At 51.7% G+C, this 22,703-nt stretch overlaps 6 protein-coding genes across 6 annotated transcripts; 2 read left to right on the top strand and 4 right to left on the bottom strand.

Annotated features, from left to right (window-relative positions):
* Nucleotides 1-341: 341 nt before the first annotated feature.
* CTAM01_15031 (uncharacterized protein) lies at nt 342-2,739 on the bottom strand (the record flags this gene model as incomplete). Its single annotated transcript, XM_060531030.1, has 6 exons — nt 342-906; nt 963-1,219; nt 1,300-1,640; nt 1,870-2,018; nt 2,076-2,323; nt 2,383-2,739. 6 exons carry the CDS (start codon nt 2,737-2,739, stop codon nt 342-344), a joined length of 1,917 nt encoding a protein of 638 aa, XP_060374383.1.
* Nucleotides 2,740-4,052: 1,313 nt separating this feature from the next.
* CTAM01_15030 (ATPase) lies at nt 4,053-6,085 on the top strand (the record flags this gene model as incomplete). Its single annotated transcript, XM_060531029.1, has 3 exons — nt 4,053-4,093; nt 4,318-5,626; nt 5,684-6,085. The coding sequence occupies 3 exons, from the start codon at nt 4,053-4,055 to the stop codon at nt 6,083-6,085; spliced, it is 1,752 nt and encodes a 583-aa protein (XP_060374382.1).
* Nucleotides 6,086-6,195: 110 nt separating this feature from the next.
* CTAM01_15029 (uncharacterized protein) lies at nt 6,196-8,636 on the bottom strand (the record flags this gene model as incomplete). Its single annotated transcript, XM_060531028.1, has 5 exons — nt 6,196-6,503; nt 6,581-6,778; nt 6,828-6,991; nt 7,057-8,233; nt 8,294-8,636. 5 exons carry the CDS (start codon nt 8,634-8,636, stop codon nt 6,196-6,198), a joined length of 2,190 nt encoding a protein of 729 aa, XP_060374381.1.
* A 264-nt stretch (nt 8,637-8,900) lies between these two features.
* CTAM01_15028 (uncharacterized protein) lies at nt 8,901-11,026 on the bottom strand (the record flags this gene model as incomplete). The annotated part of the gene is made up of 7 exons (XM_060531027.1): nt 8,901-9,233; nt 9,288-10,266; nt 10,463-10,469; nt 10,546-10,617; nt 10,671-10,757; nt 10,808-10,874; nt 10,970-11,026. The coding sequence occupies 7 exons, from the start codon at nt 11,024-11,026 to the stop codon at nt 8,901-8,903; spliced, it is 1,602 nt and encodes a 533-aa protein (XP_060374380.1).
* A 665-nt stretch (nt 11,027-11,691) lies between these two features.
* Nucleotides 11,692-14,980, top strand: CTAM01_15027 (hydantoinase; the record flags this gene model as incomplete). Its single annotated transcript, XM_060531026.1, has 5 exons — nt 11,692-13,823; nt 13,874-13,977; nt 14,035-14,111; nt 14,169-14,372; nt 14,504-14,980. The coding sequence occupies 5 exons, from the start codon at nt 11,692-11,694 to the stop codon at nt 14,978-14,980; spliced, it is 2,994 nt and encodes a 997-aa protein (XP_060374379.1).
* A 306-nt stretch (nt 14,981-15,286) lies between these two features.
* On the bottom strand, nt 15,287-19,218 carry CTAM01_15026 (uncharacterized protein; the record flags this gene model as incomplete). The annotated part of the gene is made up of 4 exons (XM_060531025.1): nt 15,287-15,337; nt 15,416-17,539; nt 17,604-19,057; nt 19,119-19,218. 4 exons carry the CDS (start codon nt 19,216-19,218, stop codon nt 15,287-15,289), a joined length of 3,729 nt encoding a protein of 1,242 aa, XP_060374378.1.
* Nucleotides 19,219-22,703: the final 3,485 nt, after the last annotated feature.

Genomic DNA, 22,703 nt, shown 5'->3' with positions numbered 1-22,703 from the left:
CCGATTCCTCTCTTTCGTCATGAATAAGATGTGTCGTACATGGAGAAATGCAGATACCCATATTCCCATTCCCGATGATGACGTCGATTGAGGCTATCTCAACTCGAACCAACATCGCAAAGATGAAATCCCATTCATTCTACTGGCGCCGTGAACTGCATGGCTCCACAGTTCGACCTACGCTGCTTGCCGGCACTTACACGGTATCTAGCTCAATGAGTGAAAGCCTAGGTAGGCATTGACAAGGTAGGCCTGGAGAAATTCCTTGTCTGTAAACCAGGACTCGTATTCAATAGCATTTCTGACTTCAAATGACTAGCCTTACCAATAAACCCATTCATCTACAGGTTTGGAGCCCAAGTGTCTCCGCGCTCCCAATCGCTACCAACAGGTGCCTCTGGTGTGCGTCTGTAGGCGTCCGGCAGGATCCCCTCGAGAGCTCCCTTAATCTGCAAAGCAATCACCTTTGAAAACCATCGATGCTGAGCCGTGCCACCAGCAAAGATCCAGAGGTTGTCAACTCCAGGGTGCCTCTTCCAAAGCCCACGAATCTCGCCCTGGGCGTCCACGCCCCAAGTAGGCTCAAGACGCCTTGCAATGTCCTCGGCTCCGATTCCCAGAGTATCTGGGAGGTTTTTTCGGCCATCAACGTTGCCGAAGCCAATGCACCAGACTATGGCATCCGCCTGCAGATTACTACCATCGGATAGCACCAGACCTTTGTCGGTGTAGGACTTGGGCACGACCCCGGACCGAACACCGGCCTTTTTCGTTGTGATGAGCTCCATGCCGCTGCCCATGTCTACAAAGTGTCCTCCGCAACGATCGATGAGGTTCACGAGCAGGTCGCCAGTCAGCGAGTCTTGCACGCGGAACCCTGCTCTCCTAGCTTCTGCATATCGATCCCTGGATAGTGAAGGTCAGCAAGGGGGCAGGATTACGATTCCTGGGGCTGTACATACGGCTCTTCCTGTGCCTGAATCCTATGCACCAAGCCCAGGAGGGCCCCGCCGATGGCCAAAGGGCCTCCATTCACAATCACGTCCGCGTCGTCAGGGGACAGGATGTCGTAGACCCCAAAGCCCATAGGGTGAGCAAAGTACGTCATGGGAACGACGTACGTCTCTGATCGCTGTACCATGGTAGTCTTGAGACCGGCGTCGTGGCAGTCGACCAAGACATCGAATGCAGTGTTTCCAGAGCCGATAATGGCGACGGACTACCCCGAGACAAGAAAGGCATTAGCAAAATGACAGGTAGAGTTGTTTGTCATATTTTAGTGACGCCTTCAGAACTGACCTTCGCCCCCGCTGCAACTAGGTCGCTAGCATTACGATACGATTCCGAGTGTATGTTGGGGCCCTTGAAGGATTCCCTGCTCGGAAGATCTGGAAGGGGCGCGGGTCCCGCGAAGCCCGCGCCGCCCGTGGCGAGAACCATGCATTTGCAGGATAGGGTGCGTCTAAGATCCCCCGTCTGTATCTCAATATTCCATGTCTTGTCCTCTTGATTGTACTGGGTTGCGGCGATTGTCGTACAGTGTAGAACACGACGGTCTAGGTCGAATTCCTTTGCGAAAGCGACCATTTGATCGGCTAGCTGGTCTCGTGTGAGACCGTCATTAGAAGCCTGGGGATACGCTAATCCAAACTGTTAGTAATGATTCAAGAGTCCCTTCACTGATTCGGACCACGAGATTTGAGTAAGGAGATTTCTCGTTGGCGTAAGAAGGTGACGAAGCGCCGAGGATCGCCCTAGGGTTAGGGTTACGGTCTTGCCTCCTTCGTCCCCATCCTCATCCAATACGTCCGCCAGTGTTTGAATGACTATAAGATACAAGTTTGTCTCTACGAGCTTGATATTACTTACGAATGTACGGTGTCTCGCAGAATGACTTGTAGACGTGGAAACGCATGCAGTCGTATCTCGTCGCCCAATTATCCCCTACCCTTGCATTCCGGTCGATCACGACGTAGTCAATGTCCAGGGCCTTCAATCGAGCGGCCAGAATCAAACCTCTGCAGGAGTGTTTGTTAAATGCAGGTAACAGATTAAATAGACTCTTGGGGACTCACCCGTTGCCCCCACCGACAACCAGCACACTCGTAGAGATATGGCTTGCGTCCGTCACAGGAGTCGAAGGGACTCTGAGCAGACCCTCATCCTCGGGGAAGTCTTCGTACTCGGAGAGGTATGTGCTCATGGACCAAATCTTCCATTCGTTGTCGCCCGAGTCACGGCCGCTAGGAATTAGCATCATCTTTCCTCGACAGGAAGCCTTGGGAGATCCAGTCATGAAGCTGAATTCACAGTCGAGCCATTTCTAGAGGAGGGTAAATCAGCACCGGGGTAAAACACCGAAGGTTGTTTCCCTGTACTGACAAGTTCACTGGTGGCCGACAAAACCTGCGCCTTCTGAAACTGAAAGCCTTGGGCCTCGCGAAGCGCGAAGAGTTCCAGTAAAGCCGATGCAATGGCACCTTTGCCATTGAAAGTTCTGATGTGAGCTGTGAAAGATAGTGTATCTTTCCAATGACAGGATGGTTCGGCGAAGAGGGCTTCGATGGCATGGTGCTGGCGCTGCTGAAGAGCCTTTGAGAAGCCCGATACCACGTCGTTTGCGATCTCCTCGGCCTTGATCATGTCCCAGTTGTCTATTAATTCTGCCGTATTAGGGAGCGTCTCGTAAATATCCCTCCTGATGTCGACCTTTGGAGGGTTATCTGGTAGCTCCATCATGGCGTTTACCACTGTTTGCTTTCGCCTTCTGGATCCTAGTTCTCGTTGAACTTTTTACACCAAACTTGCAACCCGAGGAAGGGCAGCGGGAGGGGTAAGATGATATATCTTATCCGACATCCTTCCATAGAGGATGAAACCTCCAGTCGAGTATACATGTGTGCTCTCCGAGTACCACGGACGTTCTCGCAGCAACCTGCAGGTCATATTGACCGGCATCTTCGAAAGAGTATCCGGGATATGCGGATGCCAACGAGGCTTGGGGAAGGCCGTAAGACGATTCCTTTGTGGTGAGAAAGGTTAGTATGTAGCCCATAAAGCAATGCAGGATTTCTTGGCGAAGTGCAGCATTCTGTTATAGTGCCTCCAACCAATTGAGCAGAATTTCAACAATTGCAGAAATGGCGTACACTTGGCTTGTGGTTGCATAGGGACGGTGTCCGTGATGATACCCTGACACAAGATGTGCCCCAAAGCAGTACATTGATAGGACAAAAAGGTCGATGTATCTGACGAGTGTCTGCTGTACGCTCAGCCATCCCACCGTTGTATCCCTCGAGGAATTCATTAGTGCTTACCTTACCTATGCGGTGAAACTAGACGATTCGAAGGAGCAATAGCATTTCTTCGGACTGCACCGGCATTGAGGGGAAACATGCAGCCCTGATTCTAGAGGTAGTAACCATCCTTGCTAGAGGAAAAAACAAATAATCAGTCTTGGAGTGAACCTTGCTATACCGTGCTATCTACTAGTGCCTTTCTCTTATGCACAAAACGCCTCGATTGAGGGCGATCGCGAAGGAAACTGGTAATAGTCTGTGACTACCTAATCAAAGTTACTTAGAGAGAAGAGAAGTACTGTGTAGTTAGTTATACTTATCCTGTGTCTAATCGAGTTAGCTCTTCCAAGGATAGTCTGTTTTCGAGCCAATGAGGACTAGGCATAGGCTTGTGTACCTCGTGGTCTATAAGTTTCGTCACACCTTGATTGACACCTTGCGAATCACACGATCGAGGCTGACTTGCCCTTCCTTAGTTCGGTTACTGGTACATGTTACTCTTTCCCACGTCATTTGCCAACACTCGAGTGTTTTGCGCCTTAAGACTAATATCGCCGATGTTGGATTGAATTTAGCAGCAATAGGCTAGGGAGAGTGGTAGATTAGATAGAGCACAACGATGAAGCTCCCCATCGGCCGGTTCCAGGCGCCAAGCTGCTTGTGACACCCCGCGACGCCCGGGATACCCTTGTTGACGAACACGAACGGTGGCGCAGCAGCTCCCCCTGGCTGTTCGCCCCGGAGGATGAACGAATGGACGAATGGTACAACGTCATCCCACCACAGGGCCGGTGGTACAGCCAGACAACTTCCCCAAACGGCACCCAGCAAGACCAGCTCGCCCGGCCCAGACGTTCCGCCGGTTACGAACACCTCTAGGCAACAAGTTAACGACCTGTGTTTGTCTTCCTCCATACGCATAGTCTGTATGTACTCGCTGTACAACTCATCAGCTCCAACCTGAGGCGAACAACAAGTGACCCCCTCCCCCGCAGCTCCGCAGCTGAGCTTATCTTAGCTCCCTTCAGCTCTCCAACCCCTTCGTCTCACCCCAACTTTCGATCTCCAACAGCTTCCTCGGATCTCCCATCCGTACCTTCGTCACATCCCACAACACACAAACCACCCGTCGCAGCTCATCGGACGCCGGACGGCTAAGTGACAAGATGCCTCCATTCCCCATGCCTCCCCACGATATCTGGAGCCAGGATGCCTTCCAGCACCCGTCCTACAACCCGACCACGATCCCCCGTCGGCCCCACCCCCAGCCCCAGCCTGGCGCAAGCAACAGCACCAGCAGCACCCGCGTCAACGTCAACACCCGTTCCTCAGAACCTGGCCCCAGCGACGCCGTCACGAAGGAGTTCTTCAAACACTCAAGCGCCAAACGCGTCAACACCGACGCCCTCATCTCGAAAGCCCTCAAGGAACAGTACCCCCACCTCGAGCTGGTCGTCGTTCCTGAATCCCTCGGCTACGGCAACGGCTGCAACCTTCTCGCCTACGCTCAAGGCGGCCACGCCACGTTCGAGGTTATTGATGACAAGGATGGCAATAACCTGCCCTCATCCCTCGAATGGCTGCTGTACCTGCCGCCCTCCCGGCGCATGGACGGCAACCTCGGCGGTCTGGCTACTATTACGAATTTCGGCAAGTACCTGTACAAATGGCAGGGCCATGAGTTCATCGTCTACCTCGTGGATGGACGCGACGGCGTGATGCCGTATCCGATCAAGAACTACTATGTCCTCGCGCCGCAGACCTACCACGTCGACCAGCTCGTTCTGGCCGCAGGGAAGTGGAGCAGCGACCTTCACGAAGAGGTGTGGGTGTTCGATCAGGGGTACTGGCAAAAGAGCCACGAGCTGTTCAAGAGCTTCCGCGATGCTTCGTGGGAGAACGTCATCCTGGATGAAGACATGAAGAAGGCGCTCATCGAAGATCACCTATCATTCTACAACTCGAAGGAGACGTACCAAAACCTCAAGGTGCCGTGGAAGCGCGGTCTCATCTACTATGGGCCGCCGGGCAATGGCAAGACCATCTCCATCAAGGCCACGATGAATATGCTTTTCCAGAAGGACATCACGACTCTCTACGTGCGCACGCTAGCGTCCTTCATGGGGCCAGAGTACTCTATCCAGCAGATCTTCGGCAAGGCTAGGGAGTATGCGCCCTGCTACCTCGTGCTGGAGGATCTCGACACCATTGTCACCGATGACGTGAGGAGCTATTTCCTGAACGAGATGGACGGCCTCAAGGCCAATGATGGAATTTTCATCATCGGCAGCACCAACCACCTCGACCGCCTCGACCCAGGCATCTCTGTAAGTTATTCCTATCGCGAATGTGTATACAAGTTCGAGAAGACTGACACGCAACAGAAACGCCCATCCCGCTTTGACAGAAAATACTTTTTCCCCGACCCCAACCTAGAGCAGCGCATCGCCTACTGCCACTTCTGGCAGAACAAGCTCAAGAGCAACAAAGAAATCGACTTTCCCGACCAGCTTTGCGAGGCCATCGCCAAGATTACGGACAAGTTTAGCTTTGCCTACATCCAAGAGGCCTTTGTAGCCGCCCTGCTTGCCATCGCGCGACGCTCGGACCGCCACGGTAGCAGGAAGCGTGACAGCGTTGAGGCTTTGACGGAGCAGCTTGAGGATGACTGGCTTGGCGTTATCGATGACGCTGAGGATGACGGCGACTTGAAGAAGCTGACGTTGTGGGTCGAGATCAAGAAGCAGATTGAGATTTTGAGGGACGGTATGGAGGAGAAGAACTAGATTCTGGCTCGATTTGGTATCTCAGGGTTGCATAAGAATGGACATGGCTTTGCAATGATCGGAGTGTACAATAACAGCATAATTCGCAATGATTTGGAAAAAAAAACCAATCAAATCCTAGGGGTTTTCATGAGTGGTATTGGCGCCGCTCCGGGAGTCGAAATCGCAGTAGTTGTACTGTCGGCAACTGGCCCACCACCTAGTCGATCGGCTGCCTGGGTAAAGAAGGAGTCGATCCGAAGACTGACCGGAAGAAGGAGTAACTCCGAGATCGAGTCGACTTGTCTTTTCAACCGCTGCAAGGTGTCGTGAAAGCTCTCCAGCAACTTAAAGGCTGATGTGATGTCTCCAGGCTCAGTTGCCAGCACAAACAGGTAAATGATGAAGTTGCCGCAGAGTATGAGCTGAGAGCGGGCGTCTAGGGAAGGTGTAGATGTCAATATAAATTCTCCCGACTTTATGAAAAGGTCTGGGTGAAGCGGAAAGGAGACGTACGGCAGCCCCAGAAGCCTCGTAGGTCCAGAGGGGTTAGTTCACTCATGAAGTCCGTGAAACAAGCAAAGTCTGAGAGTGCCGTGCCGAACCACAGGCGAAGGCTGGATGATGGTATTGCCTTGGCAACCTTGGTAGCTGGATTCATGAGGGCACGGTAAAGAAGCGCCAAGTGGGCGTAATACGCTAGATGTAGGGGTGCTGCCCCCGTCAGATCAAGATCTTCGCTGGGACATCTTCGAAAACATACCATTGTTGGACATAATACTTATTGCGTCCTCGAGATGAGGCATCGTGAGGCATTGCGGCAGTATCGTTGCCCAGTTATGGAGTTCTCCCTGGAGCGAGACTAGACGCCCTCGATTCTCCATTTCCATCTTCTGTGAGTCTGGGGGCGCAAGCCTGGGCATATGACTGAGCCACCTATCAGTCTTCCACGCTCGGACTCAAAAGAGGTTTTGGGAAAAGAAGGAACTTACAAACTGCAGTCAATTACCTCTCGCAAGGTCTGGCTTATCTTTACCAACTCCAAAAACCGCACTCCGGAAGCAACATCAAATCCCACATTACTAGAATAAACCAGCGATCGCAAGTCCTCAGGAATGCTCTCCTCGGATCGCAGATCGTCCATAGTGACGGATGACGTGTTAAAAGAAGCAGCAAAGATATGTGGCGGGTTTCCGTGGCACACTGCCGACCACACGTCAGTCATATACGTAGCCCACCAAAGCTTCCTCCGCAGCCTCTTTTCCCATGATGGGAGATTCCACTTCTCAGCGTCCTGGTGCAGTCCAATCATCTGGGCAGCGGCTACGGCCTGCGCTGTCGATGTCCAAGTTTTGGGGTGCGCGATACTGTCTGTCCTGTTGGGCGTCATGTGGAGGAGGAGCAGGGATGCTTGAAGCTTGGCTAAATTTGGCGAGTCGAGTTCTCTTTGCAAAGAGCCTGTGGCTAGGTCTGCGAGCTCATGCTGTTGGAAATGAAGGGAACCTTGTAGTGACGGCTCAGACTTCCAAAAGACTGAGGCTAGTGCGTATACTGCCCCTCGAAGGGAGGCAGGAAGCTTTGTCTTGTCTGCGGAGTATTGGTTCAGAAACCTGACCTTGGATAGAACAGGCAGCACTGGATGAATGTGTCTGAAATACAGGCGTACGAGCGTAGGACCGTGAGGCTCAACCATTTCCTCTATCGCACGAGAAGCTTCTTCCCGGGTTTTGTTGTCGTGGGCTGTAAACTCGTCTTGCAAGAGACAGAAGTGAACCGGCGGATCCCACGGATATCCGCTCCCTTCGTGTACCTGAATGAATTCTGCGTCAATCTGATTGGGCCCGCTGAGAACGTCTGAGCGGAAGGAGGCGAGGAAGTGAGTGTCTTGTTCGGCTGCCGGGCCCATGCTGTGTGCTGTCCTATTTTCATTGTCTTCTAGTGTCTGCAGGTAGGGTGCTGGGATCACTTCGATTGAATCACTACCAGCCGAAGGGCGTATGTTGTTTGACGCTATTCTCGGAGACTCCGAGTTACTGGAAGGCCCATCTTGCGCAGCATCTTGAGGGGCGGGTGCGGATGCGAACAGGGATGCAGATAGAGCCGAACTGGAGGCAACACTATCCGAAGCCGATGACTTGCATTCTATGCCTCGCCCCTTGCAGAAAAGACCTGCACCTCATCAGTCATGCATCCTCAAGACACGTCAACCTGGGAACCCACACGACTTACAAGGTGGTGTAGACGTGATAACACACGCCGTCTTTCTCTTACGGCACGCGTCACAAGGGCGGTTCTTTCGGCTTCTTGATTGTCTTGCCTGGCCGAACTCGCTCGGCACTTTGAACCTGCGTCTTTGGGGAGACTTTTTGGTATCTTTAGGCATGGTGTCGATCAAAATTTCGATTCCATCAAGCGTTCGTGATAAGGTTGGCCGACGGTGGTGGTATTGTGTGAGGGAAGTTGGCCGATGCAGTTGGCCGATGCCGATACCGCCTGTGCGCATTTTGGTCATCAATGTTAGTGGCTTACATGCGGGACCTGTCACTGCGACGCTAGGGAGGGGTGGTAACATGCTCCGCCGGTCAACAGTACAATGGTTTAACCCCCTTTCTCATATTATAACTGCGAACCTCATTCTTGCCATCGCTTTAAGCACGATTTATATCATGATAAGTCTCGCAATCTCATCATTATGAAGCTCTAAGTGCGTGTTTCAAAGACTATGCCGGGTTAAGATAGCTTGATAAGAATTACAGTAGTGATGAGAATAGAGGTAGACGTAGGTAGTTAAGAAGATTATGACAGGTACGGAAATTGCGTATGTGAATTCTAGCATCTATAAATCTTCTTTGAAGGGTGTGGCGGAGTTTGCTGTCTTGGCTCCAGGCCCAGAAAGCACTCCAAGAAGTTCAGGAGTCTCGGCCAGCGTCACGTCCCACTTGCTCTGTTGCATTCCTTGAAGTTCACGCGCCGAGGGCGCATCTTTGACAAAGGCATTCAGACTTCTCGCCGGGAAAAGCCAATGCAGGAACGCGTACACCAAGCCACTCGAAAGAAGCCCATAGATATACGACATGGAGTACAGCTCCGTGGCGCCCTCACTAACAGTTGCGGACGTGTCGACGGCGGCGATGAAGCCTGGCATGCAGGGCACAACACCAACAAGCCACTGAAATGCGAGTCAACAGTGATTCTGTTTCAATAAAGATGGAAGGTAACTCACTGCCACTGGGGCTCGCCAGTTGAAACCGTAGGAGAACCAGTAGATGCTCCCCGAATCGCCGCGGTACAAGTGGTCCACGTTCACCTTGCGTTTATTAACAATCAAGTAGCTAGATATCATCAATCCCGTCATCGGAGCCAAGAAGACACTATAACTTGAAAGGACAGTGAGGAAGATTGTTGCAGTGTTGACGAGACGCCACGGGTTGACGACGACGCTGAAAATCGCGGTGATGTAGGCGCCACGACGGATGTTCAGGTACTTGGGAAATGTCGCAGCCAAATCAAAGCCGCCAGCAAGCGCGTTTCCAGGGACGTTGACTCCGATCTGGGATATAACGAGACAGAGACCCGCAAAGAAGCAAGCTGCCCTTGTTCCGGCTGTTTCGTCCTGGGCCAGCAGCTGAGCAAAGAGCGTAGGCGGGTTCCAGATGGCCTCGCCACCAAATCGCTCCTGGGTCGCTGCAGTGACGAGGATGCCGATCAGAGAGCTGAAGATACTATAGAAAGGGAACGAGATAGCTTGGCCTACGATGGCATGCTTAGGTTGTGTAGCGAATCGAGAATAGTCGTTCTGGTTCAGAATGCCCGCCGCGATGGAACCGATTGTTGAAACGATGCCGTAGATCATCAACCAAGCCACACTGTCTGGTCCTCCTGTGTTTGGTAGGGCAGATCCTGAGGTAATGGTATCTCCGAAGCCCGAGGATCCCATAGTTGCGAGAGCCCAGATAAGGAGTACGATGAAAAAGACAAGAGTGATGGAGCAGGCAAAGTGGAAGAATTTCTCGAGACGATGCGGGCGGATCCAGATTACTGGGAGAGAAATGACGCTGAAGATGATGTACGAGACAAATTGCGCAGTTGTCATACCCGTGTCTGCTGGCATGCCATTGGGAATGTGGGATTCAAGCCTTGGGTCCCAGGAAAGAAGGATCACGTAGATGCACTCTCCTCCCACCCAGGCAGTGAAACCATACCTGTGTTATAGTGTGTTAGTACAGGTCAACATGCCGGCAATGTTGATATTAAGGGTCCTACGAACCAGACTAGAGACAGGCAGAATGAGTTTATGGTCCGTTATGTGACGTGGTTGTAATGCGAGTAGGGAAACTTACCAAGGGACAGAAAGATGCGATTCCAGATGACGAATTGTGATCCCCACATACCCCATACCGCTCGACTGAACACAGGAAAGCCAACTAGGTAGACTTAGCAACACACGGAAGTCTGTCGCAAATTGCACTTTGTGGACGTACTATGATAGTAGCTGCCCGGAAGTGAGTTGATAATCACGACGGCGGTGGCAATAAGATTGCCAAGAATGATACCTTGAAACACGTTAAACAGACCTGAGGAAAAGCGAAAGAGGAATCAGACTCACATATGAAGGCCTGCCACCAAGCTAGACCTAGAGGGATGAGGGCACTGCCAGTCAAGTAGGTGGTGATGTTGCAGTTGACCAAGAGCCCTTGGAATCAGTCAGCACAGAGGACCTAGTACAAACAAGCCTTCACGCACAAAAGTTGTGAAACGTCAAGAAGCCCCAGGTACGTCTTTGAGCCTCAATGGGTCGAATGTCATCGTTCTGTCAATTATTGCGTTAGTGTTGTTTTGACTAGCAATCCACCTCTAACAGCCGGCCACATGAACGATGTGCGGGGGTGGGCCGAGTTTACGTACGATCCAGCGGGAAACATAGGGGAGTTCCACCCGCTGGAAGGCGGCTTGCAACCCCATTGTTTCCTTTGATGTTGGCTATTGTGGAGCAAGCAAAGGGAACGATGTTGCAAAGAGTTGTGGATGAAAGGGACCTTGTCTGTTCGAGTCCTTCGCTTCGGGCATGAGTGCGGCACGAAACATGCATGATTTGAAGAGGAGTTCCGTTGAAGATATAAATGTCGGTCTATGGTGGTGTTATCTTGGCACTCTTCAATCATCCCACGTTGCGCTAACAAGGATACTTATCACTCTCTAAGGCGCTTTCGGAAATTCTAGCGGGTGTTATCTCAACGTAGGGGGAGGAGCAAAGGGCCCCGGCTGGGGATGACCCCTGTCCAGGCTGAAGTTGGCCGATCGATCGGCCAACTTGGAGGTCGTGAACCCCTCAGGCGGGGCTCCTGACGACTGAGTGCCACAACTTACACGGACGCTAGTAGTTGACCTAGACTCTTCGACCATTGAAAACTTCCTCAGTGCTGTTGTCGGCCAACTTCTTATCGAAGTCTTGGTTGGCTGAGTATGCCTTAGCTTAGGTAACCTCCTTTGTTAAGAGCTTTGCCATCCGCCCTCCACCATAAGAAGAGGTAGACAGAGCAAGTTGTTTATTCCCGGACGCAACCACACCGTATGTCGCCCTTCGACTTCACTCCTCACCTTCAACACCATACGTGAGTTCATAAATCATGGGAATTTACCGCATAGGTGTCGACGTAGGTGGAACGAACACCGACGCCGCTATCCTTGACATTACGGCCTCAGACACGCCCGGCCGCGGTGTCCTGGCTTCCCACAAGGCCTCAACTACACCAGACATTACCACAGGCATAGAAGCAGCAATCCACGCTGTAATTCAGAGCTCAGAAATCGATCAGAAGCGAGTCCTGAGTGTGACCATAGGCACAACGCACTTCATCAACGCTCTTGTTGAGGCTGACACGCGACGGCTTAGCAAGGTCGCTGTCGTCCGTCTCTGTGGGCCATTTACAAGACAAATTCCCCCATTTTCGGACTTCCCCTCTGGTCTTCGTCGTATTCTAGATGGTGGTGTCTACTATCTCGATGGGGGGCTGGAGATCGATGGTCGGGAGATTGCGCCGCTCGATCATGAGCAGATTCGCCAGGCGGCCAGAGACATCGTCGCGTCTGGGGTGAGATCAGTTGCCCTAGTCGGTATCTTTTCACCTCTTGATCACTCCGGTATACATGAAGAGACTTGTAAAAGAATCATGCTGGAAGAAGTGCCGGGTCTCGATGTGGTTTGCTCCCATGACATAGGCCCACCTGGCCTATTGGAGCGAGAGAACGCGACAATCCTCAATGCCGCAATTCTCACAACAGCCCGCAAGGTCACCCGAGGTTTCAGAATCGCAATGACGAAGCTAAAGCTGGCTTGTCCGCTTTATCTGTCCCAGAATGATGGCACACTGATCGATGCTGATACGGCAGCCGAGTTCCCCATCAAGACCTTCGCCAGCGGTCCGACTAATAGCATGACTGGAGCGGCTTTTCTCGCCGGACTGGATCAAGCAAAGACGACGACCAGAGATCCTACCTATACCTCGGAAAAGAAGGAAGTGGAGCCTCAAGTGCTCGTCGTTGACATCGGCGGCACAACCACAGACGTATGCGCCTTGCTACCGTCTGGCTTTCCTCGACAAGCGCCTGGGTTTGTGGAAGTTGGGGGCGTGAGAACAGCATTCTCAATGCCCGAGGTCGTCTCAATTGGGCTCGGTGGCGGCAGCAAAGTGAAGATGAGCTCCGAATTTGGGGGTGTCACGGTTGGCCCAGGGTCAGTTGGACACTTCCTTACTGAGCAGGCAAGGATATTTGGCGGTCCGACACTGACAGCAACGGATGTTATGGTGGCTTCTGGGAAAGCGAAGATGGGAGACGCGAGCCTCATCAAAGACATCCCAAGCTCAACCATTAACGACGCGCGTCAGAAGATCAAAAAGATGCTGGAAGGTGTTATTGAGCAGATGAAGGTTTCCGCTGCCCCTGTACACGTCCTTCTGGTGGGAGGGGGTGCTCTTCTGGTTACAGACAACCTCGAAGGCGTCGAGAAATGTATTCAGCCCATCCATCAAGGCGCTGCTAATGCGGTTGGCGCTGCGATTGGCAAGGTTTCTGGGGAAGTCGACGTGATTGAGATTCTTGAAGGGAGGGACGAGAAAGCAGTCGTTGCAGCGACGTGCCAAAAGGCTATCGATCTGGCCGTCCAAAAGGGCGCAGCTTCTGCAGACGTCCGCGTCGTCGAGGTCAACAAGATGCCGCTTCAATACGTCGATAATGGCGCGATGAGGATAAAAGTCAGGGCTGTCGGCAAATTGAGCGTTCCCGAGGATCCCAATTTCTCGCCTATGAGCATGACGCCAGTCGAAGAAGAGGACAAGGAGGCCGAGGCGCCAAAGGAGAGTGTTCCGGACGCTCTAGAGCCGACCACCAAGCCCTCACTACGGATAGATCTCGAGACCTACCGGCCTGACGTCCGAGAAGGGGTCTGGTACGTCTCAGAGGTAGATCTGGAATTGATTTCAACAGGCTGTGGTGTGCTAGGAACTGGGGGCGGAGGTCCAACCCACCACGAATTCTTGAAAAGCTTGCATGTCCTACGCAATAGCGAGCCTGGCAAGATGAGAATTATATCACCTTCGTCCCTCGCCGACACTGACATGGTATGCTTCGGCTCCTGGTATGGCACTCCGAGCGTCATCAACGAGAGAATTGCTGGTGGCTCAGAGATCCCCAGCGGTATCGATGCCGTGAGAAAGATCTTGGGTAATGTACCCCTTCATGGGGTTTTCATCGACGAGATGTGAGTCGAAAGTCTAAGGTCGCTTAAGCATGTTGACCGACAGAGGGTAGTGGCGGAGGCAATGGGCTCAGTGTTTTCCCCACTGGCGTACACTATGACATACCAGTCATCGATGGCGACGCGATGGGAAGAGCATACCCAACCATGTATCAAGGTAACAAATGGAAGTCGATAGACGAGCCATGATAAGCTAACAAAGTGTCTTGAATAGCTACACTGAGCGTCTATGGTCACCCGTTGACCCCCTGTGCGCTCTCCGACGCAAGGGGCAACGTTTCCATTGTGATGGTAGGTTCTCGCTTTCGAGTACAGCCATCTTTTCACGCTGACTCGGTTCAAACATAGAGTTCCGACACGCCAATTCGCCTGGAGCGATTCCTGCGCACAGCAGCAATTGAGCTCGGCCTCGGATGCGCCGTTTGCGCCAGGCCGCTTCCCGGCTCGGCCATAAAGTCCCACGGCGTCCCCAACACTCTATCGCAAGCCTGGTATCTAGGTCGGGCGGTACATATGGCGCGAAAGAAGAAGTCTAACTATGTCAATGCTATCGTGAGTACCTACATTGTCATACGCACCGTTTGGCTCTGGGTAGAGACTACCCCTGAAGAACCAGGAGGAGTCTCTCCTGCTACTGTTTCGCATGATGCTGTTCCGAATATTTTTGACTGATTTGCTCTCAGTTCGAAGTATGTGCCGGAAAGCTTCTTTTTACAGGCAAGATCATCGATGTAAAGCGCTATGTGGGTGGTGGCTACACGATGGGCAGCGTCCTCATTGCCCCCCTTGCAGACGAAGAGAAAGACTCCGACACAAAGAACACATCGCTTCCAGATCGGCATATAATCATCCCGTTTCAGAATGAGTACCTTTACGCTGCTCTCACAGATGAAGAGGGTTCAGAGGGCGGCCAGCAGGAGGTGTTGTGTACCGTGCCGGATCTGATCTCGATTCTAGGCCAAGATGGGGAGGCTATCGGGTCTCAGGATCTCCGCTACGGCTTGCGTGTGAATGTTATCGCGCTACCTGCTCACCCTCTCTGGAAGATAGAGAAAGGTATGCCCGTGGGAGGCCCTCAAGCCTTTGGGCTGAGCATGCCATTCGTTGGGGTTGGAGAGTATACCGAGCCCAGGAGTGTCATTGAGGAGTACGAGGTGTAGGAGATTACGACACGTTATCCGTGGAAGGTTCTCATGGCACGGGTTCACAACCAGTCATTGCGACACAGAAATTAGGATCAAGGTCAATTCCACGAATAGCATGATGAACGTGGTTTATTGCATTGAGAATACCATCCTCTGCCTAACCACAGCGGACATTGGCATCTATGTCGGCTAATACTTATGCCAACCCTTCGCAATATCCTTTCCGTGATTTCCATTTCGTGCTCCGCATTCTACACTTCCGTCTCATCCAGGATGTGCTGAAAAGGGAGAGAATGGGGTATCGGATGAGCTTCGAGGTCTCTATTGCCCAAAAGCACGGTAGTGACACTCCGCAGACCGCTTGACTACGCCCTAGAAGGTGAAGAAAGTTAGGCTCAAAGTTCAAACAATGATATGAGATGACCACGAGAACGGGGTGTAAGAACTTACCTCGCCCGTAGTGTTCTTGATGATCTTGCACCAAGGACCGTTGGCGATCTTGTTGCCCCATTGCTTCATGGACCATTCCTGGGTATGACCACCGATCTCCGATTTGAGCTCGTAGGGCTGATCACCATCCTTGAAGGAAATGGTCAGCTTAGCCCCCGAGTTGTCAGTGGTGACAAGCTCATGAGGAAGCTTGACAGGACCTCCGCCATTGCTGTCTCTGTTCGTGACAACGTTGACCTCCTTTCCTTCCTCGATCTGGACAATAGTGACTGTCGCAGTGTGATTCGAGGTGCCATCACCCAAAGAAATGTCCTGGGTGATGCGGGCGATGCGCCAGATCTCAGCCGTAGAGGTCGGAGCGGCAGCCGAGGGCGTGACAGTCAGGGTGACATCGATGTCATTGGTGACAGTCACTTCGGCAGTGGTGGTGACCCAGACGACAACCTTGCTCTTGGAAGAAGGGGAGTTGCTGACAGCAGAACCAGACGTCAAGGTTCTGCCGACGGATTGACCGCCAGGGGAGCCAGACGTCGAGGCCCGGTCGGAGGTTTGACCGCTAGGGGAGCTAGACATCGAGGCTTGACTGGAGGACTGACTACCAGGGGAGCCAGCCGTGGCAGACGCGGAAGCAGCAACGGAACCGGAAGCTGAAGCTGAGCCACCGGAAGCCGCGGCGGACGACTTCGCAGGAGCGGCGGGCATTGGGCATGACTCACTTCCATTCTCGTCACGCTTCAGCTCAGTGCCTGGGGGACACCAGGAGAACTCGTAGACTAGCCACGTCTCCCAATAGACCTTGACGGTAGGCTTGCGGATCTGCGTGCCGTCAGGAAGCACCTCCACGACGTGAGCTGGATGATACTGCCACCAGATGAGGCCAAAGGGCGGGACATAGTTGTCCATCGGGTGGTTCTCGTCCGCATTGGGCCAGTACCCAGGGCCTTTGTGATATCCCACATTGGTGAACTTGTCCGCGGGAAATCCAAGGTGGTTGGAGACCCAGTCTTTCCATTGCTGCAGCCGCTCGGGGTGTCTGGGCGGCAAGTAGTCGGGATAGTTCGGGGGTACAGGGTTGCTCCATTGTCCACCAGTAAGGGGATAGATGAAGATGACTTGGAGAGTGTCCTCGGGGATATTGTCAAAGATCGGGGTTGTCTCCTTGAGTTGCTTGATTCCAGGATAGGGTGTCTGGAACTGACCTTTGGTACCGTCTTCAGGATCTGGCATCGGGTTGCCAGGTCTAGGCGGCGGAGGGTTCGTCAGTCTGTTCGGCCTGTTCGGCTGCAAGATGAATTCTCCGTCGCCAGGTCGATTACCTGAGCCGGTCTCAAGGAACTCGAGAACGCCCTCTCGGAACTCCTTGTCAATGTCGTATTCCCCGAATCCTTGGTTCCAAAAGTTGGGAACCTCCCAGACGTGACTGGTGTAGATGCCTCTCTTCGTAATGATGATGATTCCGCTACAACCCCAGAGTGGTCCGGTACCTCCCATCATAGGCTGGTCTCCCCAGACATCGGCATGCATTGTAGAGTAACCGACCAGCTTCTTTGCGCCGTCAACGAAGTCGCCAAGAGGTCTCCAATGATCCAAACCATCGCAGTAGTGGGCCAAGTACTTCCAAGCGCGGTCAAACCAGTTTTGTTTACCCGCAGGCCAGGTCGCAAAGTTCGTGAGTCCATCAGGTCCGCCAAGAATCTCAGGATCTGGCTGAGGATCCCACTTGACGAATTGGGAACGTTTCGAGAGACCTGATCTCTTATCCTTGCAGTTCTGGCAGCTCGAGTCAACGCCGCCACAGTAGTTCTCTGTAGGGGTTGCAGACACAGTCGTGATGGTTGTTGTTGTGGTAGTATCGACAGTGGTACTGCAGATAATGGAGGGTCTGCAGGTGGCCGTGTTACAGCTGGTGGTGAAGCTCGTAGACGAGTCGGAACCAACGATAGGGCTGGCAGTACAGCCCTGGTTGCAGTCGGGGTAGACGGTGGTGGTCGCTGTGCAAGAAGCTTCAGACGAAGAGGTAGGTGTCTCAGATGGCTCCGATTCGTCATCTTCGGGATCTTCAGGATCGGTAGGATCGTCTTTCCTGACCTTGCGAGGCTTACCCTTGGGCTTCTTGGGGGGCGGCTAGATGTTTTCATTAGCGGATGCGTCGAGAAGAACAAAGCGTCAACTATGGGGATGGACTGACCTTAGCCCAAGGGAACCCGAGCGGGCCCGGAAGATTGAGGGCTGGGAGATCGCAGAAGAGGAAAGGAATCAGGCACTTTGGATGACATAGAAGCTGTCCTCCGATGCATGACCATGCGGGGAAGATTGTTGGCCAGGCCTGACCATCACGAGTAGTTGTCTTGGTGACCTCGGTAGACGTCCAAGTGAGCCATGTCCAAGGTTGGACACCTTCGGGAGGCTTGATTGTGGCAGTCAAGTAGAAAGCCGTGAGATCTCCATGCCCTGAAGAGGTAGAAGATGTGACCGTGGAACCAGGACCGTTTGATCCACTGCTTCCGGGAGATGCAGTTGAGGTAGAAGTCGCAGAGTGCTGAGTAGAAGAGGCATGGTGTGTAGATACGATGCTCTTTTGAGTGCTGCCCGGAGATGCCTTAGTGGATTTGTTGTCATCATCATCTTTCTTGGTAGACTTCTTGTCATCATTGCCCTTCTTGGTAGAAGTCTTGCCATCATCGTTACCCTTCTTGGTAGATGTCTTGGAATCGTCATCATCGCCCTTCTTGGTTGACTTCCGGTCTTCCTCGGTGGAGACGATGGGAATCTTGGTAGACTGCTGATCGTTCTCTGTCGTAGATGCGGAAGTGGTCATTGCGTGAGAGCTGCCACCACTGGAAGCAGATCCCGTCATGTGTGGGGTCTCAGCATTGCGATCAGTGCCAGAGGAAGACGTCCGAGGCACATCGACGGCAGTTGTACCGGTAGCCACATCTGAGATTGAAGTCTCAATAGAGAAAGAGTCGCTGGAGATGCTGTTGGACGATTGGGATGGTTGGGGAATGGTGGTCGACGCTGGACTATGGTCAGGGCCTGTGGTAGCACCAGGGGTCTGGGCTGTACCACCTTCGGACAAAGATGTGTGCAGCGAAGAGGCGGGGACAATGTCACCGGTGCTACCATTCTGGCTCTCCTGAGAAGTGGATGGTGATTTAGTAGAGGACGCAGACAGGTCGCGATTTCCGGTTTCAGTTGATGTCGCTCCCGAGACAGTTGGCTGGTGACTCTGGAAAGAGGAATCAGAGGACGACAAAGACTCGACTGGACCGGCAATTGTAGAGTTCCAGCTCAAAACAGTCGACGAGGACCCATGCTTGACTGCAGTTGTATTCCAGTTGGTACGGCTGGAAGAGGAAGCAGAGTGGATGATTGTAGAGTTGGGGGATCGAATCAAGCTGCTTTCAGAACCTGTGGTTGTGTTGAGGTAGCGGGAAGAAGACTGGGTATTGATCAGGTCGGAGCTGAAGGAAGAAGAGCCTTCAGACGCGCCACAGGGAAGCGCGATGAGAATAGAGGTGGTCACAATGCGAGTGACAACGCGGCCTTCATGAAGTTCAGAGGTGGAGATGGAAAGACTAGTGCCGTCAGTGAGAGCGGTCGAGGCGAGTGATCCGGTAATATCGTCTCGCTTCTTATGGTCTAGAGGGAGGGATAAGGTGGTTAGATGGAGCCGCATTGTCGTGAGATTGATATCTCTTACCCCTGTCACGAGCCTGGCAGATATTGACCGCAAGAGCGAGGAGCAAGAACGGGATGAGACTGTGGCACCAAGCCTTCAAAGAAGACTTGTGCTTACCCATCGTGATGGATTCCGCCTCTGTATCGGTCAAGCAAAGGTCTCCTTCGATATCTGGCGACGATGGAGCGAGTCGAGAAGATGGATTGGCTGTGAAGGGAAGGGAGTCGTGGGTGAAGACAGCTCAGATTCGAGGGGGTGCGCAGGAAGAAGAAGGGAAAGCACAACAAAGAAAAGAGAAAGTGGAAGGGAGTTAGATTGCTCTTGTGGCAGGTCAATAAATCTGAAATTTGTGAATGGGCTCACAATTTAATCAATATGTGGGCGGGCGGTCAAAAATCCTTTGTTTTCCTGAATCCCCGGCTTGTTAGTGGTGGGATCAAGAAGAAAGCACGTGAGGGTGAGGTGAAGTAAGATGCTATGGAAATCGAGGGAAGGAACGGTTCGAGGGAACAAGACAGTGGCTGCTCCTCCGTCCATTATTGAAAGCCTCGCATGTATTCTGTGTGAATACCCAGGTCAACAAGTTCTTGGCGACTCCAGTATTACTGAGGGCTCATTGCTACAGAGCTCTGGGCTGATAATTTGACTCTGGCATCTCTGTTTTAAAGTAATGTAATGATACCATTACTTCCACCCCGAAATCACAACGCCCCATTGGCCGTGAATACAGTATAGAGCTGAACTATCTGCCCAGCGACACTGCAGCTGAGGAAAAGGAAAGAGATGAAGTGTCTCTGGGCGTGAGTTAACACAACGTTGAAAAGAATTGTAGGATAAGGTAGTTTGAATATATATAAACATGATATTTGATAGCCATATGACAAGGAAGGCTGGTCGAATCGAGTTTCAAACTCTCCTATAGAATTATTTCCCTGCACGTAGGGAAGCTCCATAGAAACGCATTAAGCACCTTCCTTCAGACCAACAGACTAGGTAAATAATCAAACATCCATCTTTGATTCCTGTTTCTTTCTTTTGGTGAAAAACTGCTGTTGAGTATTTTTGACCGAATGTCGAAATCAGAGTAAATAACCCGTGGCAGATCGATGATATTGATCTCGCGGACTTTGCGACCTTAATCCCACCTATTCTCGACAATAAGTGACTAGCTAGGTTTCCTGATAACATACACCTTCACATCAAGACATGCTGTCATTGTTATTAGCTTATGAAAAGAAAAGAGAAAACCAGAATGTCTGCACCTCAATGTCTGCTTTGTTAGTCATCTCGATCGTCTATAGAGTCTTACGGTGGGACTCTGGATATTGAGATTTGACGAGTTGGATTCACTCATGTATATCGCTAGATCTGGCTAAAGTCTCGATCTTAAATGAAAAGTTTTTCAAACTACAAGAGAACTAGCAATTTTCCATCCAACTCTTCTTGGGGCAACACTCTTTTGTGTAATTCATTATCGCCAAGACGTCGAGCTACATGAATCCCAGCACAACTGGCATTGGTATTTATAGACGCATTCGAAAAAGATAAAACACGTCAGCTAGCAGTGAGTAGAGAGTTCGTTGGGCCTCCAAAGATTGTGTCTCTTGACTCAGCGTTCTACTCTCCGACGGTAGTCCATCAAAGAACCAACTATTCTCAAGTGTTCTCAACAAACATTCATATCCATATCAAGCCTCATGGTCAAGAGAGAAGGCTTCGCGATGTTCAGAAGTAATCCCTAGCCTGAGGTACGGACACCGCCATCATGTGAAATTAAGAGCACAAGCCCGCTGGCAACACCATAAGGCCTCGATCTGCTAACGAGGGCGTGGCTTCGGTATTTTACCGTTATAAACTGTGGTGTTGAGGTAAGCGAGATGGCAAAATTGAGTGCTGATGCCGTTATCTACTCAAGTGGTGTAAAGTGGTCAAACGAACTCTAGCTGTTTTGTTGTGGAGCTGCCATCCGTTTGCTTCTTTCTGCCTAGTCGATGCTCCGTACTCGATGCTGATACCGCGATTATGTCCGATAAATTAAAAACCTGCCCTATGGGCTTAGAAACCCATTGAGACTACTGTACGACAACGCTGACGGCCACAGGCGTATACTGTACTTAATGTCTTCTGAGGCGCGGCATGCAGCGACAGTGGATTGTCCATCTTGGCCAGGTATTGACATTCAACTTGGCAAGTAAAGTGCATTACACAACGCAATGCTTACACTGTTTCAGCTAAATAAAACACGGGAACACTTTTTAGCCCTTATCGCAAGATTGTATCCAGGACGGCTAATCTTGTCCCCCAGCCAAAGAGGACAATGAGGGCTAGTGGTAATCACCAAGCAAACATGTATTCAGGTAGGTGCTGTTTTGGATGATTACTGCGTCTGGGCGCGCAGAACATCCAACACAGAAAGGCAAAGCCAATTGCATGAACCCTTGTTCCAACAGCGTTGCCCTTGCATAAAGATCTCTGCTCAAGGCTTGCCAGTCAACGCGGGGACTGTGGCCGTTGCCGATGTGCCGTCTTGGGCGTTATGGATAGCCCCGGCAAGACCCTAGCGTGGCCAGGTGGCTTGCAGACCACAGGAACTTTGTGTGGATGTGGGCTTTGAAGTGCGATGATGAATTTGGTAAGATCATCGTGATGTGTGCAACTGCCTGAAAACCAGAACACAAAGTTCATTCATGTGGTTAGATTATTAGGCGGTTACTTCTTGGGACATTAGGTCATTGAGTAGATTGCTCAACAATATAATGACTGCATGTTTGACATACCTTCTATATCATCTTTTGCGTTCTCTTGCTGCAACAAGTATTGCTGCAAGCTGGCTTGCTTCCCTATTGAAATGTGAAAGACACGCTGCCAGTTAATGCATCATCTCTGTGTCCCCAAAATTAGCATAGACTTGAAGTTCCGAACTTCTGGTTACTATAGGCGAACAATAATGATATTAAAAGCGAAAGTGGCTTCGGGGTATTGCCATCCAAGGTGCAGATTGGGACAGCCTAAGTGATGGTGAGGGAGAGCGGCTTCACCTGGGCTGGACCGGGTCTGGCGGCAAAGCCATTCGCGAAAGGGGTTTATTCGCATGAGTGGCATCTAGATTTCATTTGCGTGGGTTTCCATGGCTTCTGGAAATATTAATGGCTCAATTTGCGGGCTTTGTGGCACGAAAATCCTTTATTCTTGTGTGTCCTCTTTCTCCTTGAACGAACCTGAGGCCCTTCTTCATCATCATCTCCTTCTCGGACTGCACCTCGTTCCTGCGTCTTAGAATCCCGCGTCTTGGGCTGCTTTCTAAATCTGACACTTCGACACAGACCTCGCACACCAAATTTTCAACTGCCCTTGCCCTCACCTCTAGATCATCATCCTCGGCCTCTTCGCTGGAACATGATTCTCCCTCTCCTCTGACCCTACCATGACGATCTTATTGCCGACATAAGAGGAAGCAGACAATTCTTCTCATATAACAAGTACTAATAACTACAATCCCCAGGCGAGGGTGCTGAGAATACATTGAGCACTCTATCAAGGCCCGCGCCCGAGTGTCTACTACATTCAGTTTTCGCCTGCTTACTGCCTCCGTGGTTTCGTGTCGTG

Source organism: Colletotrichum tamarilloi, assembly GCF_030869305.1.
Source record: "Colletotrichum tamarilloi strain Tom-12 chromosome Unknown Scaffold_144.1, whole genome shotgun sequence".
Classification (NCBI taxonomy): domain Eukaryota; kingdom Fungi; phylum Ascomycota; class Sordariomycetes; order Glomerellales; family Glomerellaceae; genus Colletotrichum; species Colletotrichum tamarilloi.
This window is presented reverse-complemented; position numbering and strand designations above follow the sequence as displayed.